The following is a 19316-nucleotide window of genomic DNA, read 5'->3' as shown; positions in this document are numbered from 1 at the left end:
AAGCTGAAAAATAACAAAGGCTTGGCATTTTGAAACTTTTAGAGATAGGGCAGAGTATTTGTATAGGGCATATAGTATTTGTATTTTGCAGATTTCAAAGTTTAAAAAAGTGCTGTATTATACAAGTTATAAGGCAGGCACATTTAGATAGAACTCATCTACTTCAATAGTCAGTTATCTTAAAATAGAGTCTAAAAAAGAGTATGCCCCCCTTTTATTAAACACTGCTACCCCTACGATCAAGATGCAGGCTCTCAAACCATGGAAAGGAATTTCATTTTGAATTGTTGGCATGTAGTTGAGGTAGAGGGGTGCAGTTATTTTATACTTAAGATCCTTCAGGTACGATTGGTAGCTTCTATTGAATATTTTAATATCTGATTGAAATTCTTCAATGCGATTAGTAGTAACTTTTGTAAAAACTACATCCTGTAACTGAGCACTGAGGCACAGCACTGGTTTTCATGTCACTTGCTATCTTATCCCACCACTCAGATTTTAAAGGTCCAATACATTTTATACACTGGGGTTTTTTTGCATCTGTTTTGCTATGGTATGTGTAGCTTAACTAAATTGCAGAAATTTTGTAAAAGTAATATATTCTCCGTGTATGACTTTTGTCTTTACATTTGTTTTTAAAAATGAAGATCCCACGCCTGAGGAAGTCCTCTTTATTGGAAGGGTGTTCATGGCTGGGGGTGGGGGGGTGCAAATTGTGATATCTATGTTTTCAAAAGAGGTTCAAAAAGGTTTTGGTGGGATGTAGGTATTTATTTATTATCCTCAGTAATTCACAGTACAGTGGTTATGTCATTTGAGGTCAGTGCTCCAGCAGAAAATAACGTACATTAAATTTCAGTTCTAGAGGCGTCCCATATTCAACTCAGTGCACATTCAGTAGCTTATGTGTTAGTATTGAATCCCTTAAACTTAGAAGTCCAAGTTCTGCACTTGTGATGCATAGTTAAGTGGGACCTAATGCATGTGAGAGAAACAAAACGTATCTCTGTCTTTGCAGCGATAGGATGTATTTTCCCTTGTAGCCCCTGCTTTGCTCTTGAAAGTTTGGGGAACTCCTTTTCCTCAAGTCCTGTTTTCTTCTCTGAGATACTGGACTGTAGAACAATGTATTTCCTTTTCTTTCCCCCATCCCCCCTTCTCTCTCTCTCTCTCTGAGTGATTTTTCTGCATGCTTTGTCAGGCTGTTGCGAGATATCTTGGGAGGACAAATGAACTTCATGACCTAGGAGGTTGCTTCTAGTCCTCTTTAGTATTGCTCTGTGGATGCTTAGGTTACTTTATTTTCGTCCAGTGAAACTGTTTTTATGGAAACAATGTAACTGGACCTTCTTGGTGATGGATATATATATCTGAACGGTATGCAACCTTTTACGTATGGAAAGAAAAAAGGCAAGAAGGAAAATCTGAATTGTCCAACATTCATCACTTTTTAAAAATTGCCACAAATGACATTTATTCCTCTTAAAATATTTTTTATTTTCTTAAATGAAAAAAAACTATTTTAATGTTTGCTTTCTGTGCTTACTGTAATTGCTAATATAGTGTTGTCAGTCTTCATTCTGGACAGAAATTAAATGCAAGATTTGAAAATGGTATCTTTGTACTTAAACAGTTACTGATTTTTGTGTGTGTATGTGTGTGTGTCTCCTCTAGCTTTTGGAACAAATTGATTCTTCTACTGATTGCCCAAATTGTGGGCGGGCAAATGAAAATCAGACCAAATGCCGACATTGTGAAAGTGCTTCTCTAAAGGATTTGCAAAGAGTCTCCAGACAAACTGTGACATTAAGTGAATCTGTGGGACCTTTATCACGTTCTTCAATACATCAGAATTCAACAGGGCAAAAGTCTTCAGGTACAGGGTTCAACACAAAGAAGTTTTATAGTTCTGCTGTTGGGAAAGGTCCGACGGATATTCTACTGAGTAATGAAGTTGTAGGACATTCTATGTTACGACAGAATGGAAAAGTTGGTCTTCTAACTGGGACAAAAAATCCTAAAATTACAGGAAGCTTAAGACAGAGGAGTACAAGACCATCTGAACTAAATGATCCCAGTAAGTACCTTTTTATGAATATAGCCATAAATTGGAAACCCAAAATACCGTATAATGAAGGAACTGTCCTTACAGCTTTACATTACTGATTTTGCATGGAATTTTTTTGTGGGTGTGTTCTTGGGGAAGAGGGACAGACTTTTTTGTAATTTCCTTTTCATATACTGAACATTGGGGAAAACAAAAATTATTTCTTCTTTTTTTAAAAAAAAAAAAAACCTTACACTTTATAACTTAAAAAAAAAGGCATTCTTAGCAAATTCCATCATTCATTCTCCCAAAGGGAAAGACAGTCTTTGATTTTTATTTTATTTTTTTTCCTCTTTCCTTTTGAGCTATGCATCTGAACACTATCCAGGTTTTCCCATTTATTTAAATTTCATAATTTGTAAAATGTTAATTTTTGTGCTTTCTCTACATGAACTCAAATTAATTATAAGCAGGAAGGAACTGGAATTTGGGAAATTGTTTCTAGTTCCATGCTTAGTTTACTAGACCATGTTGTCTTACTGATTTGAACAATTTAAGTCATAATTTCTCTTGTCAGTTTTTCTTCAGCTGTATTGTTCATTGTCCGTTATTGATTGAACCAAGAAACGTATGGCTTCACTTCTGTGTCTAGGGGTGGATTAATGATACTCATTTCTTGTATAGTTAGTTATGAGAAATAAAAAATGAGGGAGAGAGCGCCTGCAAGCAGATTCCAAATAAACATTAATAAAAGCATAATATAATTATAAATGTGGACTTTCTTGACACTGCAGGACAATTACATAAATTACTTTTAAGCCATTGCTTGAAAAGAAATTTCTGTTACAGAAAAATGTAGTGGTTGAGAATTTAATATTTTCTGTTTAGTTGTTTTGTCTAGTGATGATGATGAGGAGGAGGATAGTGGCAGCACTAGGAGAATGGAAAGCATTTCACCTCGTCCTGCAGATTCAGCCCGCTCCTCCCCAGCTCCTTCTACAGGAAAGGTGGAAGCAGCATTAAAGGAAAACAGTTGTGGAATAGAACAGAGAATAGGTAGTATAACAACAGATACAGAAATTGCAGTCACACTACCAAGAAAAGCAAGAATGAAAGATCAGGTACTATTTAATACTTTGTTTAAAGAAAACAAAAATCAACTCATAAATTGAAAATGTGAAGGCTTGTCTTGCATTGTCAGAAGTTGTCTATATTTGATTGCTTTTCTTATATAGCAGCTCATCGAGTAGTATCTCTGCTTACATAATACTGGAAGCATAAGAAAATGTGTTCATTATATTTTTACAAGCGTTCATAATGATTTGAATTATGCTTTTAACATAGATGCTTCTATGTTGAATGTATACTCCTTGAGACTGGGCAGGGTATCTCTGTGAAACTCAAGGGCCTCCTTAGTTTGCAGAAGAATATCAGTACCAGCTGTTGCCTGGTAAGACTTTGGACATGTGAAGTTAAACGTGCAAAGAGACACTGGGAACAATAGTGGCCTTTTAAAATTAAAATACTTTGACAACTGTCCCAATTAATAGCACTTATTTTAAGGATTTCATGGTGGGGCTTTTGTTTTTTAGTTGAGTACCACTGCAAGAATTGGATAAACAAAGACAAAAAATGCACCATGAGCAGACTCCTTAAGTGCTGTCAAAGGGGACAGCTTTCACGGTATGTTAAAAACTTAACCACCTCAATAGTGAGCCATTAAGAAGAATAAATTCCCTGTGGCAACTGGTGTTGAATTAATAATGCTGATTAAAACCATTCTTGAGTCACTTGTCCAGTTTCACTGTTGTGAGTTTTGTTCAACAAGAGTATCTGATCAGATTTCCACCTGCAGTCTCAAATCATTTGTGTTTTCTGAGTTAGAACGCTAAAGTAATGATGCCAAAACCCTTATGCTATGTTGAGATTCAGAAGCCAACATTCTAGTGCTGTAATTGATGAAATTATGGATGTTTATAATGTGGTATAGAATTAGTCACCGCTATCAATATAAAGCTGCGAACCTTCAGCCTACAATAAAGCTGTAGGGCTAAAAGCTTGGATGATAAACAGTTTTGAATTTCAGTTATTCTGGCGTTATGTGCTGGATTAATTGAAAGCATTGTATTGTGAAGGCACTGGTGTCAAAGACTTCTGAAACTCTCCCAAATGTTTTTCTTTGTATATCCATACGTTCCTGTTCACTAGTCTTTAAGAACCAGTTGTAACATTGGAAATGAACTGCATATTTTAGACAAAAGTAGAAAAGAGCTTGCTTTTGAGAACAAAGGAAACAGATTTTTTTTTTTTTTTTTTTTTGGTGAAATTTAACATGACCTTTGCATTGATTCAAAGAAACTACCCAGAATTGCAGGTATCACAGTGTTTGTGTCAGATATGATAGAAGAAGATTTAAGAAGCTTTGTTCTTTTGTTTTTCTCTCAAAATATTCATTAATTCTTTACTGAAGAGGCTACTTGAATATAGTACCACTTCACTGTCTTACTCTTTGTCTGTGATTTGAGTTTTGAGCTTTTAATCATATTTAGCTAGTCCAGCAGACAAAAATGAAAAGCTGTCTTCAACAAGAGTCCTAGGAAAATATTTTAATTACAAGGATTTAAAATCTCTGCCTTCTCCGCTGTATTTAAATGAAGCATCCAAAAGTGTATTTTGAATTATGGCCAAGATAGGCTAGTGATTAGGGACTTCAAAATAATTGTCAAGATTTAATAGAAAATTTTTCTATTTTTCCATTTTTCTATTTTCTTAATAGAAATATTGAATCCCTTAAAATGTTTTTCTGTGGGAGTTTAATTGTCTTTTGTAACCCAAAAGAATGTTTATTAATGGACAGCTTTATGAAACAATATAAGTACCAAAGACTAGTGTACAGAAAATCTTGCAACAAAGTAGAGCAATATAAGCAATACAACAAATAAATATATTAATCTGATGGCTATCAGCCAGCTTTCTTTCATTTTAATAGGTTTTTGTAAGATTGTTCTGTTGGTAAACAGGCGACTTCATTGAGATTACAGCTTCAGTCAGCATCTAGAGACTTTCTTGAACTGGAGCCAAACTCCATGTGGCCTTCTTTCAGTGTTTTAGTCTTCTGACCCTGGAATCTGTCCTAAAAACATCTTAATAGTTCTGTAGAGCTGCTTTAAGGAATTTTGATTGGGCTTATTTATTTATGTTTCTTGAAGATTTTACTCCTGCTAATGTGGTGATGCACTCTACTTCAGTAATAACTCAGTGTTTTCAGTCACCAAAAGCTTGGACTAATACAAACTGAAAGAAAAAATAAAACCACCAACATCGTGGTGCTTTTACAGCATTGGTGTTTTTATATAAATAAACAAATAAAATGTATTAAAAATAACCTTGTTTTGCCGGGCTGCACAGTGTTTCAAAATGACGAAAACTAAATTAGTTTTGGCAATTTTAGAAGCATTATTTGTGACTTGGAAATGTTAACAAAATGTCTACAAGTGTCAGCTTACATTTTTTTCTTGAATCTAGCAATATTATCATCTTCAGGTGTTCCAAAAAGTCCTTTAGGAAATTTCTGCCTTCTGTATATGGTTGAGGTGGGTGCTATAGTAAGTAATCCTGTTCACTGACAGAAAAGTAGCCAAAAATTTAGTCACTAGTTTTTAACCTGCTTGTTTTAGCAATAAATCTTAGTGAGACATTCTGAAACCTTGACAATTACTTTTCAGTTTGGGAACATTGTGTCTAACACTCCAATAAAACGTCGTAAAGTTATTTCTCAAGAGATTGTAACTGAGGCTGTACCTCTAAATTATCAAAATTCCTGTGAAAGTGTCATTCTGAACTGTCGAAGTATACGAATAGGAACTCTGCGAAGAATGGTAGTGGAACCTGTGATTGTAAGTAAACTTGTTATTTGACAAATCTCCTTTCAGTTTTTGATGGACGTTGTTATTTTCATACTTGAACAACATAATATTTTGCCTTTGTGGAACAGTAAGTTTGTCTCTAATTTCAGAGGCTGTGATTTCCAAAGAATCCCAAAGTACTATTATGTGCTAACACATACGATCTAGTTCTTGTGTTGAATAGAAACATCATGCCTGCAAAACCCTTGAAAACCCTGTTTACTTGGGGGGGGGGGCTTATGGATTAGCGTGCATTTGTTAAGAAAATTGAAGGCAACAGTTACCAAAACCTGGATATTGATAGGTGGGAGGAAGAGACATGTCTGCAGGTGAAGAATTTTGCTTCTATAGAGCAATATTTTTTTTGTTAACCTTCTAAGTTACATGGAGACTTTCAAGGAGACATTGAATGTTTGTTGTCTGCAGTAACCCAGATAAAATGCATACTTCTTGCTGGGGTAACCGCATAAATAGTGGAGAGGTGTTACTTGTTCTTTCCACCTCTCTGCAAAACCCTATTGTTTGATTTGCTTAAATGACGATACTGATAGATGACATTCCCTTTTGAAGATTTTTTTTTTTTTCCCCTCCCTATAATTTGTGGTATTTTTCAGAGTATTTTAAACCTTTTTGAAAACAGAATACTTAGGAGAGATGTTAAGTTTCAACCATCAATATGATTGAAAAAGACACTGAATATAAGAAATATACTTGCTTCCTTGAATTGTGCTAAAATGTACACTTTGTTTTTTAAAAAAAAATTACATTTTACACTTTAAAATTTTCGTTACTCAAGTACTTAGTGAATTGAAATATGTTTGCTAACAGTTAAAAGGCATTAGGTCACTTTTGGTTTGGAGAAGAAGTGAAATCTTATTATTGTGTTGTTTTCCACAGTTTTGCCTGGATTATATCAAAATACGCCTAGAAAGTCAAGAAGGTGAGTACATTTTTCATTTTATGTTAATACTCAATGTATATATTTTGAATGAAGTAGCTTTGACGAGGAATTAACAGGTGAATCATAATGAAGTGTCAATTCTGGTTTTGTTATGTATGGAATAACTTATACTGGGTTCCTGCAGTCAGATAAGAGGAAGAAAAAAACTGAGAGTATGAATTTGACCTGGACTGCTGGGTAAATAAAAACCAAAATTATTTTGCATTATCTCTGCCTTCTACAAGCAAATTCACAGATAGCAGGAGTTAGCAGTTTGTGGTTTGCGTGCAACTGGGTTGCATTAGTTCTTCCCATTCATCCTAGCTGATGAGCTGTAGATATTCTGGTGATGACTGGCAAAGGTTGTCTTGAAAATGATTAACAAAAACAGTAGGCAAGAGTAACCTCCTGTAAAACATGTTACCTCTTTAACACTTTATTAGTTCTTTTAGTTCAGATGCGTAAGTAGAGAGTAAAAACCACACAAGTGTCTTAGACCCTTCTTGTCTGTATCTCCCCTTAAATTTTTTTCTTCTCTAGCCTATAGGTTGTATATTGCATATTACCAAAAGAAATACAGTGACATAGTTTAGAAAATGGTGAGCTTACAACTATTGCTCTATTTCCCTTGTTTTCTTTTGTAGGGTTTTGCTTTGGGCCTGAAAAGAAGCTTTGGCTCCTTTTGTTAATCTTAAGTTTCCAGGAAGATGCAGTCCTATTGAATTTTGCCTTTTGTTATTTGTAAAAGAGAACTATTGTATTTTGTCATTATTATATGCAAAAAGGTGTCTCACAGTCTGTAAAGACAAGCATAGCCTTTGCTCAGTCAAGTATTTAAGTTTCTGTTGCATCTAAAATTTAGATTTCATGCATTAAATGCATTTAAAAAATAACACTAAAAAACTTAGTAAAATTTGTAGAAAATGTCTATAAATTTTTAATCAAAACAGCTGCATGGTGAAATTATTTCCATGGGACTTGATCCCTCAATAGCATAAAAATGGCGACTCATTAAATGCTGTGTTTATTGGAACATTTAGCACTTTTCCATTTCATTTTTTTGAGTTTTGCATCTAGGGGAAGATGGGTGTATTCCCAGCTAGTTCCATTTCTATTAACTTTATAATCATAGCATGATTTGTTTTAATACAAGGAAGGGTCTTGAAATAAAAATGACACCTAATTTTTTTTTTCTTTAGATTGATTACAATGGTCATGCTTTTTCAGGGAGAGGCAAATGCTTTAAACAGCTGTAGAAACAGCAGTGCTGTCCTGCCTTGAGCTTGTTTTTGCATGTATAAATATATGTCAAGTTCTCAAAATTCTCTCCACATGCCTTGTCAGTTTTCTGCAACTCCCAAATGGTGTTTCAAGGAAACAGCTTTCTGTTTCTAATGCGTAAAAATCTATTCACATTGCCTTTAATGGATAAGTCCTATTATCTGTCTTATGTCAGTGTTACAGGAAATATTGTTCACAGGTTAAGGTGTTTATGGTGAAATGTTTTATAAGATGCCTGTCTTAATGCAAAAGGATGAATATGATTTAGATTTTCATCTGAAGAGTAGACAGTCTTCCTCTCACATGAGATTCAGTATGCTTCATCTCAGTGCAAACAGTTACAAGGATTCAGAGTTTTCTCCAAAGACCAATTAGCTCATGTTTTGGCAAGGGCCTTCTGTCTAGACACCATTAGAAGGACCTGTATGCCTCAGTTAAATGGGTTGAATCCGGTTTTAAGCTGGGATTGTCATTATTGCGGTCTGCCTCTGAAAGTGGGAAGTTAGGTGAAATGAATTAAGGAAACTGTGTACATTTAGGAAGGAGAAAAATGAAGTATTACTATAGAGACTGTGTGGAAAGCTGTTTTGCTGTTTGTTTTAAACACAAAGGAGAAAAGACCCTAAAAGTCATCTATAAACCTTCATTTAGTTACTGGCTTCATTTTCTGCTGTGTAAGTCCCTAGAGAGATAAAGGAGAATCAGTGCAAGGAGATGAGCTAGTTAGATCCATGTAGCATATTTCTGCTTGCTCTTTTCCTGATGAGATGGCAAACTGTGGTTCTGAGCAGTAAATGCTGCCCCGTCGGCTTGAGGGAAGCATGCTGTTGCTGCAGCCTGACTCAGAGCTGGGCTGCTTCTTCCCCAGCTAGTGGGACCAGGGGCATTGGAGGTTTAGAAGGAAAGGAGAGCGGCTTTCCTCGGCAGAAGCTGTGGTGGCCACCACTTCCAGTCTGCAGCCAGTGGATGCTTTGCTTTGCATAACTGTCTGCCTTATCTTTATGAGCAGCAGACTCCTTTCTGGCAGGCACAGGGGTGTGAATTCAGTTGCCAACAAGAAGGGAGGATGTAGAGGGCTGCTGCTGGACATTGGCTGCTAAATGCCAAGAGAGGAATAGGGGAACCAGTTTAAAAAAGAAAGGAGGGGTGTGTAATAAAAAAAAAAAAAAAGGCACTCCCTCCACTAATAATAAGAACCTCTAATAACTAATACTAGTAAGGTAGAAAGTAATGGTATGTCTTTTGTGTCTTTTTTTTTTTTTTCCTCATCATATGGTTTTATGCAATTATGTGCAGGGTGATGCAAATTAAACTCTGGATATGTAACCATTTTACTAATTTTTACTCACCATCTGTCCGGTCATGAAATATTTGCTAGAATTTAACTTAGGAAAGGCCTTAGTCTTTTCAGGAATTCACTGCAGTGTCTCTTCCCTTTTATGGGGAAAGGAGGAGGAGACAGACTTCATGCATTGATTTTTATTTATTAGAAGGATATGTTGGCTCCGTTTCTCCTTCTGTCCTGTCTATATTTTGTCCCTTATGTAAGGGGATATAGTTTTTCTGGTGGAGGCTGCCATCAAGCATGTGGTAGAACGGTGGAAGCTGCCACTAGCTAAAGCTCTAAGTGACTATCATTAACCATTTTTCTGATCTAGAAATAATTACTGGCATTGAATCTTTGGGTCTTTTCATCAAATTTGAAGAACTTTGACTTCACGCATTTTTCTTTCCATTGTTATAGTTCAATAAAACCCATAAAGTACTCCACATTGGCACCGGCAGCATCAGATGTGTTAAAAATTTACCATGTTGCTAACATTTCTCTTTGCTAGTAAATTGAGAGCAGTACCTTATTTTCCTCAGGCAATTAGATAGTTTCTCTGCATGTGCTTATTCTCCTCTTCATTTTAAAGTTATTTTTCATAAGGGAACTTGGTTCAAGATAAATCTACAAAGAAAGTTTTACAAACCTATTGTAAAATGTGTCATAGCAATAGTTGCACATTTAAATCGTCACTGGAAATGCTGTTTCTTCTGTGGAATAAAAACTAGATTCAAGTTGGTGAGAAGAAAACGCTTTGTTTCTGATTAGCTTCCTGAAAGGTGACAGTGGACTTCAGGTCATCTTTTAAGATATTAACAAATATCACTTCCTGGATATGTGTTATTTTTAAACTTTTAAAAACTTTCTTAAAACTTAATGATTTCTTGTTAAAATCAAGGGGGAAATTGTAAAGGAAACCTATGTATTTTTACTATAACTTAGTATAATGTCACTATTTTCTTCTAGAATCAGAAAGCGATATCCGAGAGATTAACCTGAAAACTTCAGAACTTACCAAATGTGAATGGTGTAGTGTCCGAAAATTACCAGTAGTTTTCCTACAAACAGTACCATCAACCTGTAGTAGCCTGAGAGACCAACTGAAAATGAGTAAAGATAATGTCTGGTACGAATGTAAAGGAGACAGTAAGTAAAACAATTTTAGTCTACTGTTTCACTTTAAATTGTGTTCTAATGTTTTGGATCATGACTGACTGCACTGAAGAATAAAACTGGCATCACTGGCTGGGGCAGGCGTAGTGCTTTTCCAGACACAGTCACCTTCCCAGACTGATGAGGAGTACAGTTCAGAACAGCTTTGCAAAACTGTAGTCTTCTGTTTGTCCAGACACGTGCTAGTTACACCATCTAGTCAGTTTAGTATAACTTTTTTCACTAATATTTGTACTGAATGAAAGCAAGTTCGTTTGTTTAGCTTTTGTATACCTATACCGGCCTTTACATTTATATGACAGCTTTTGGTATACTTACTTCTGCTTTTTGTGCTGTTCTGCTTACAGGCCTTAGTTTCAGTAGCAACTGTTGTGTGCATTGGTTTGGGTTTTTTTTACCCTTATGCTTGTAGTGATGTGATATAGACAAGTATCTGCTTGGAAAACAGTATCTTAAAATTAAGTTTAATTTCAACATAGCTTTTCTCAAGGGTCTAGCATCTTAATATCCACACTATTTTTTAAATTAGCATAGACTCCTCTTCCCCTTAATTAGGCTTTTCTTCAGGTTAAATTTTGTGGTTATTCATACTTGTACTCAGCTTCATAGATACATGATGCATTCAAATGGGGAATAATGCTTTAAACAATCTCAGAATTGTGTGCTTCCAACATATAATACTGTTAAAATAACCTCATCCACCTCCTATAAGAAGTATGAGCTGTAAAAAGTATTATAATTACAAAAGTAATTGGAGAGTGTGTGGGGGAGCTAGAGACAATCCTGGGAGTAGGCATTAGAGCTCAAGTGTAAACACGGGTGTTCACAGGTGAAAAAAGGAAAAGCTTCCTGAGTTGTCCAGGTAAAAAATCCTTCCCTTTCCATGTGTCTTAGCCTTTCTTCCTCCAGCTTTTCCCTCTGAGGCTGTGGCTCTGAGCTAGTTTTACACCCAACTGCTTTATAGTACTTGATACTTATGAGGACTTACTGATAAGACAGTTGTTATTTGCTTTGTGAGCAATGAAGTTACTTTAAGCCTGAATCCCTAGCTGTGTAAGCAATTGCATGTAGATGCCTAGTTCCCAAAACAGGAACACCCAAAACCCGGTTAGACACTAAATTCTGTGTGCGGTGAATTGGGAAATATGGTGCTGAAGAATTATTTTTCACAGCAGTTAGCGTGCCGAGTTAAGAATAACAAAAAGGAAATGGTTATGCGCGTGTCTGAAACTCTTCTTCTCTTACAGAAAAAATAGGTATCTCTGAGTTAGCCAGCTACATGAGACTGCAATTTGCAGCCTGAATCCTACTCCTGTGTCTGACTGCCTAAATGTTGCACTCTTGGTGCAACTTACTGCTTTTTTATTTTTCAGATGATGTGAACGTGTGGTATTTATAAAATAGCTGATTGATCTGACTCACATTCTCCAACTTTTGGTAAACGTGTAGGCTGACCTGTTGAAGCCAAGCCACTGTACCAAAAGAAATACAAGATTTGTTAGGGCTAACAAGTAAGCATGAGAGGGCGCCTGACAGTATTCTGTTCGCAGAATGTTCACTGGGGGCAGAGAGGTTTTGGTTTGTTTATGTTGCAGGACCTGAAAGCAGGGCTTTGCTTTTCTAGGCAGTGAAATCCCTTTACCTGTGTAAGGAGATGAAGATTTTGATTACTGTGACATTTTAAATTCCTTTCCTTCTTCAGATGCATGCTTTTCAGAAATGAAAACTGGTTCCCAGTGAATAGGAGATCCTTAAGAGATTTCTGTTTCTATGGTAACAGAAATCTGATCAGAGAAAAATTACTGTTTCTTTTCTGAAATTGCCATTACAGGTTTTTGTACTTATATACCCAACAACACATGCCTAGAATCAGTAAGAGTAGATTTGTTAGAACTTTGTGCTTCTAATAAGTGGTGTACAGTTTGTATCCACTTTTTAAAAAAGCATCATGCTTATTTTCCCATTTAAGTCTGGAAACAGTCATCTCAAAAATGTACCTTCCCCCCCCCCCCCCCCGTATTCTATTCAGCTTAGTTTCTAAGCAGTGGTTTAAGTTTTGCATCCTGCTTGTTAGCTACCCCAAGTTATACTATTTTTTTTCAACCTGTTGCTGTTTCTGAGAATCTCTATTGTCTGAAAGAGCTGACATGTAGATGTCGGTGCTGTATATCCATGTAAAAGTGATTCTTACCGACTGTTTTAGCTAAAAGGCTGGGGACCTCTGGGCTTATGTGCTGTAATGACTTTAATATGTAAAATTTTCAAAAAGCAATAATGTTTTGTAGTGTAACCTTCTAGGATCAGGACAGACCATGAATCTACCTGAATCGTGGGGTCTCATACACTGTTTTTTCTTTAATTTAGTATATGTTGTCTTAGTTCTCTTTTTTTTTTCCTTTCCCTTTTGCAATCAGATCTATTTGAAAGTAGGAGAAAGTCAGGCTGAAATCTTTTAAAATAAAATAGATGTTGAAGGGGTTAAGTAGGTGAAGGCCATTTTTATAATAAACATTGAAACCACAAAAGCCTATCTACATTCTTAATACAGTTCTTTTCTGATAAATTTCCACAGATGAATGTATCTTCGTTGATTTTTGGGAGAGCTGCTCTAGACTTCTTAGTGTTGACTTGGGAGAGATCAGGTCATTGTGTTTCCCTATATAGAGAGGAAATTATGCTGAATACCTAATTTCTGGAATTGTATTGAAACAATAGGATAGGAACTGTAATAAGAAAAAGAAAGTCTTGATTAGAGAGAGTCTTACTGTCAGTAAGCAGAGAAACCGTTATTTCAAAATATGTTTTGGCTTTGCATTCAGCGTCTTTTAAAAATTTATCAGGTGTAATAATTAACATTTCTAGATTAAGGCAGAAGTTGAATGCACTCTTTTTACAAATGTAGGTAGAAGGTTTTGGTAGTTAATCCTTCAGTCTGTCTGCCTACGTGCGTATTACTGCTTGTATGTATTGTCAGCAGTGTGTACACGTGTTGGCCCGCAATTCTTTGAAATCTGTTTATAATCGTGACATTTTATTTTGGTTTTAAATGAATAATTTTCTCTCTGCTTTTTCGTAGGTCAAGAAGAACAGTACATCATTTTGATTTTTGAAACTGGTCTTGATCCTCATGCAAACTCAATATTTGAAAAAATTATTACTGACATTGGTATTAGAAATAATATTTCTGACTTCTTTGTGAAAATATCCTTTGAAGAAGCCAATGGCAGGCTTGTTGCATTTACTAAGTGCTTGGAAGACAATTCCAAAGGAAGCCCATCTCACAGAGAAAACAAAATAAAAAATGTAATTATGCTTTTGTTTTGGAACAAAGTCGTCATATTATTTGGGTTACAAATGCACTAGAGATAGTGTGCTAGTCACTAGATGAAAAAAAATCTCCCAACAACTTCTGCTGGCTTTTATGTGAGGATTCCCAGGCTGGTCCATGGTGGGTTATAAGACTATGAGAAATAGTCTGTGCATACACAGTACTTCTTAGTGTGTTTAGTTTGATTGTAAGGTTGTACAATAGTCCACAAGTAATGTTGTCATTTTTTTTTAAGGGACAAAAATTTTTTACTGTAATTAGACAACATAATTGTTTCCAAATTAATCTGCTGGTAAAATTACAATATTTCAAACAAGAAATTAAGTTGCAGTGTTGTAGTTAAACTTAATTAATGCTTTCTTTAAACAAAACTACCTCTTAAAGCATTTTAAAGTTTTGTGGCTCTGCAAGAAATGAGTACACACCTAAGTGTAATAAATGAATTAGGAAAGGAAAAAAAAGCAAACTTGAAGTCCTTCTCAAAAGCAGTGGATATTATGCCGCTGGATTTCACAAAGCTTTATTACCTTTTTGGTAAATTTGAGCACAGTATGCCAATTAATATTGACTTTATTCTTTTAAGGTTGCTTCTGAGTCCAAAATGCAGCAGCGAAATAAACAGTTACCATATTTTGATGATGATGAAGAAATTGGAGAACCACATACAGTATTTATTGGTCCTATAGAAAAGTAAGATATTTATCTTTGCCTTGTAACAATTCTCTCAGTTTTTTGGGCATTTCGTATTTATTATTGAATGTATTTTTCTTTTCAGGTTGATAGTTTATCCACCTCCTCCAGCTAAAGGCGGTATTTCTGTGACCAATGAAGACCTCCATTGTCTAAATGAAGGAGAATTTTTGAATGATGTTATTATTGATTTTTATTTAAAGTAAGTTCTACTTCAAATCAGTTTTGAGTCATCTTTTACTTTGAAACTTGAAAAGTTCTGACATTAAAAATTCATAGGTCAGTTGATAACACTTGGTTTCCAACTATGTATAGCTCTAATTTTAAAGGGCGTTTTGTATTTTTGCAAGAAATTTTCGTTCCTCTCCTATCCTGCTTGACAGTGACATAAAAATAAATACAAGAGCAGCAGAACAACTTGTTGATTGAGCAGAGCACTTAATACCTTGAAATATTGACATAGATATTGCATTAATGAGTTCCTGTGGTTAGTTAGCTCTAATAATCTTATAGCTATTTTGTGAAAGGCTGCAACAATTTGGTGGGGAGGTAGCACTGCTGGCAGTCCGTTTTACTCTGGTGATGAATACATTGAGTTAACACCTCCATGAATTTTTCCATATTTTTTTTTAACTAATTAGGTATTTGGTACTTGAAAAACTGAAAAAAGAAGATGCTGACAGAATACATGTGTTCAGTTCATTCTTCTATAAACGCCTTAATCAAAGAGAAAGAAGAAATATTCATGAAACTTCAAACCTTTCGTAAGTCTGTTGATAAGTCAGTTTTACTATGAGCTAAGTACAGTGAAGACTACAAGAACAGATGCTTTACAGAGCTAAAATCCTTACAGGCAATATTATGATACGAACAGAACTCTAGGAAGCATCCAGACCTATACCAATCATAGAATATGCCTTGAAAATCTTAAGCTGTCAAGGTGAAAATATCTGGAAAAGTAGTCTTTCAATTAAAATAAGCCACCCTACAAATCATGTGTTGGTTTCTTCTTGCAGAATACAACAAAAACGACATGGGCGAGTAAAAACATGGACACGGCACGTGGACATTTTTGAGAAAGATTTCATTTTTGTTCCCCTTAATGAAGCGTAAGTAAACATACCTTTTTGTCGCATTTGGTAAAGGCTTAAGCTTCATAATTCTAAAATTGAAAGTTATATTATAATGTGAATTGAAGTTCAGAATTAAGAGAATAAACATCTTTTTCCAGGTGATAAAAACAAAATAACAATGTAAAACCTTTAAGTGCACTGTTGTAGTATAAGAAGTATCAGGCAATATAAAGACTGATCAAAATTGAACTTTTCTGAATACTTTTTCTGGGTTTTACCTGGCTCTCTGGAGTTCTTTCTTTTAAGCTGTTGTCATTGATAACTTTTGGATTTACCTTTTTTAGTCCTTACTTTTTCTTTTAATGAGATCTCTTTGGTATAGACGTGATCATCCTTTAGTTACAATAAACCTATGTTGGAAGAAAATGCAATTGAAAATCTCTACTGCCCTGTATTGGGACCTTTATTCTTTTTCTTTATATCCTTTTGTCCTGATATTTTTCTTGGGTCAGGAAGCAGACTGTTAACATTCTAATGGTTGTTAAGGACTTTTTATGATGCTTGCTTTCCTTAAGATCAGAACAAGTTGTCATGAATACATTTCTACATTTCACAAAAAGAATCTAAGCAGTTCTTAAGCTAAAATTTTTAGGAAAGTTAAACTACTGCATTTTAAAAATATACAATAAAAGCATAAATAAAGGACAGAGAGATGGGAGATTTGTAACTGATGTATCATAGGCATACCTAACTGATCTTTTGAAAATTCAAAGAATAGGGTTTGGAGTTTTTTTTAATTAAAAGCTCTTCAAAGAAATTTATCTTGATACCATGCCATTGTGCAGTGGGAGGAGAATTTCTGAATCTTCTCTTTTCCCACCTCCTCCCCACCTGAATTCTGAGGCTAGCTGTAGAGGAGGCAGTTACGAAGTAACTGACCATAGATCTGTCTTTGTTATGTAGTCATAAGTAAATCCCTGAGAAAGCTGTTCACAAGCACTGACTTTAGATTTTTAAGATGCTATGATGTCTGTACAGCCATGGGAAGACAGCCAGTTCTTAGGTGATGAAAATGACTCTGGCATAAGGTGTTTCTCCTGTCCACGGCAGACTTCATCCTTGCCATCCCTCTCCCCCAAAGCTTTAAGTACCAGAACTTTGAAGTGTCTGTCACTTAAATGTTAGTTGCCTTAAGGCTTGTTACATAGTTTACTTCCCACCATCCTCTCTCCTGTCATTCACTCATCCGCATGGGTTATGCATAGGAGAAATGAGACTGATTGTGCTGCAAATACCGGGTAGTGTGACTTAGAAGTCACCTGAAAATGAAAAGAAACAGTTCTGTCATTTTACAATAATTAGTTATATTGCTAGTAACTTAGCACATAGTAGTTTTCACTGTCTTGTTCATTTACTGTTAAGCAACAGCTACCTTAGCAAGTAGTGCAGTGCAGTAGGAGTGAATTTGCAGAACAAAACAGTTTGTACTGAAGGCATGATGTTCACACCATGTGTGGGTTGGGGATTTTGCTTTGGACTAGTTTGATCTCATGGACTCATTCAGTAGTGATTAGAGCATGAAAAGTGTACTCTTGTTGTGCGTCTTTCATCTGGAAATGATACTGTTCACACTTTTTGGAACTGTCCTTCACTGAACTGAAACTTGGTAAGTTGTGATAGTAGGACATTTGTTTGCAAAAGTGGTTTCCTGGTATGTACTGTAAGAACATTGCAGAGCAGGGGAAAAAAAAAGTATCCAGGGAGATGAGAAAGTGGCGGTTTGATGGGGGGGAGCAGATTTGTTTTTTATTGTTGTTTTTTACCTGCCTTCTGACAAAGAAAGCGTAAGTTAGATCTTCCATATTTCTTTTTTTTAACTTATTGTTGTTAGCTGCTAGTATTTTTCCTTATGCGCCTTGCTATTCTGTCTCCCCTCAAACGTGTCACTTCCCTCATCCCCCAAAACCCAACACTCAGTTTTGAGGAATAAAAAGCTAAACTTTTTTGGGGGACATGCTAGCATATTTAGGAAAGACTCAGTGACTCGACAATGAAATACTCCCATTATGATGAGTAATTGGTATCACAGGACAGAGAGGAGGTTGGGGAGCTACCTGGGGAAGAACACAAAAACCAGCAAGTATGAAGGCTTCTAGGCCTCTGTCCTAGTAGCAGAGCTGTCACTTGCTAAGTGTCTCCTCCTTCCTTATATTGCCATGACACAGAAGAATAGCAGGTTTTACCATGTTACTATATATTTGACTGTTCTTTTCCATATATTCTTGTGTTTCAAAATAGGTCAAGAGCAGAGAACTGGAGTTGTCTTAACTTACTTTTTTCAGTCAAAAAAACGTTTTGAGGTTTTGCTGGTTACTTTATTGCAAGTATCTCTCTTACTTTGATATGTAGCTCTTGTCTTTATGTTGAACTGACATGTATATCCTGTTTTATTTTCATTAGCTTCACTACAGTACCACTTCAAGTGTTTCTTACCTTCTCTGATCTAGAACCAGAAATGTTTATTTTTAGAACTAAACGTACTGCTGACAAAAGAGGCAATAATAGCAGTGCTGATTTTTGTTTCTTAATGGCAAAATACTATCCTGAAGGATTTCTGATCTGGTTAGCAAGTACAGTAAGTTACAGCCTCGGGTAGCATTCTGTAGCTGTGTATGTAATGTGTTATGAAATATATAGCCCCTGGACTTTGTTAACAGGACTGTGAAAACTTGCTTTTGTGCCAAATAGAACATTTTTATATATTTGTGGTGCTGATTTGTGTATTAGTGGGCTTCTTGATCTGCAGTGAGTCTTTCGGATATGCAAGTCTTATGATGAAGGCTGTGGGCTGGGACCTAATATCTGTATGAAGTTGCAGCTTTTTCAGAAACTGCCTTGTGTGACTTTTTTTGTGTTATATAATTTCCCAAATTTCCCATGCTGCTGTACCTCATTTGCAAAAATGAGGACTGTCATGCTTTGTGTTGACAAGAATGGAGATGTGTAGATGCTGTATGTTCAGTAGAACATAACTTCCAACTACTTGGTGTTTGCCTGTCTAGGTTTTTTTCTTTTTTTAATCAGCGCATTGCCTCATAACTTGACAGGATTCATGAAAATGCTAGGAGCACAGAGAATCAGTGCTGAGGAGGGAAAGCCAGTTAATGCCTGTGGTGTATAGAGAGCAAAGTACGTGCCATTCGGTGTGTTTTTTGGAGAATCTGGTTTTCAAAATTTTTTCAATGTGCCTTTGTCTGGACGTCTGTATGTGCAACCTAATATAGTGTAGTAAGGCTTTCATCACCCGCTTCTCTTCCATCAGTTTATTCCTTGTCTTCATAGCTAATGATCATAGAACTCACATACAGCCTTGAGTTGTCTAGCCTCTCCCAGTGTTTGCAACTTGACTCATTGCAGCACTGCAGGTATTTTTCAGGAATTTGCCACCTGGTTTGATACTGGTAATTAGTCCTTGTAAACAGGACTTTCTCTATGTGATACAATAGCGGATCAAAGGTGTGGAAAAGTTTCTTTGGTTGTAGTGAAAGATCT

General features: G+C 35.7%; 1 protein-coding gene across 2 annotated transcripts in view; it reads left to right on the top strand.

Annotated features, from left to right (window-relative positions):
* Positions 1-19316, top strand: part of SENP6 (SUMO specific peptidase 6) — an 83819-nt gene that overhangs the window by 50725 nt on the left and 13778 nt on the right. For both annotated transcript variants that reach the window (XM_082305880.1, XM_082305879.1), the window contains 10 exons: positions 1675-2077; positions 2936-3168; positions 5773-5943; positions 6850-6892; positions 10467-10646; positions 13750-13976; positions 14585-14691; positions 14777-14893; positions 15333-15455; positions 15708-15800. In XM_082305880.1, the coding sequence (XP_082162006.1) occupies positions 1675-2077; positions 2936-3168; positions 5773-5943; positions 6850-6892; positions 10467-10646; positions 13750-13976; positions 14585-14691; positions 14777-14893; positions 15333-15455; positions 15708-15800 (1697 nt within the window). The remainder of the gene's footprint in view (positions 1-1674; positions 2078-2935; positions 3169-5772; positions 5944-6849; positions 6893-10466; positions 10647-13749; positions 13977-14584; positions 14692-14776; positions 14894-15332; positions 15456-15707; positions 15801-19316) is intronic.

Source organism: Platalea leucorodia (genome assembly GCF_965183815.1).
Source record: "Platalea leucorodia genome assembly, chromosome: 3".
In the NCBI taxonomy this organism is placed as follows: Eukaryota; Metazoa; Chordata; class Aves; order Pelecaniformes; family Threskiornithidae; genus Platalea; species Platalea leucorodia.
This window is presented reverse-complemented; position numbering and strand designations above follow the sequence as displayed.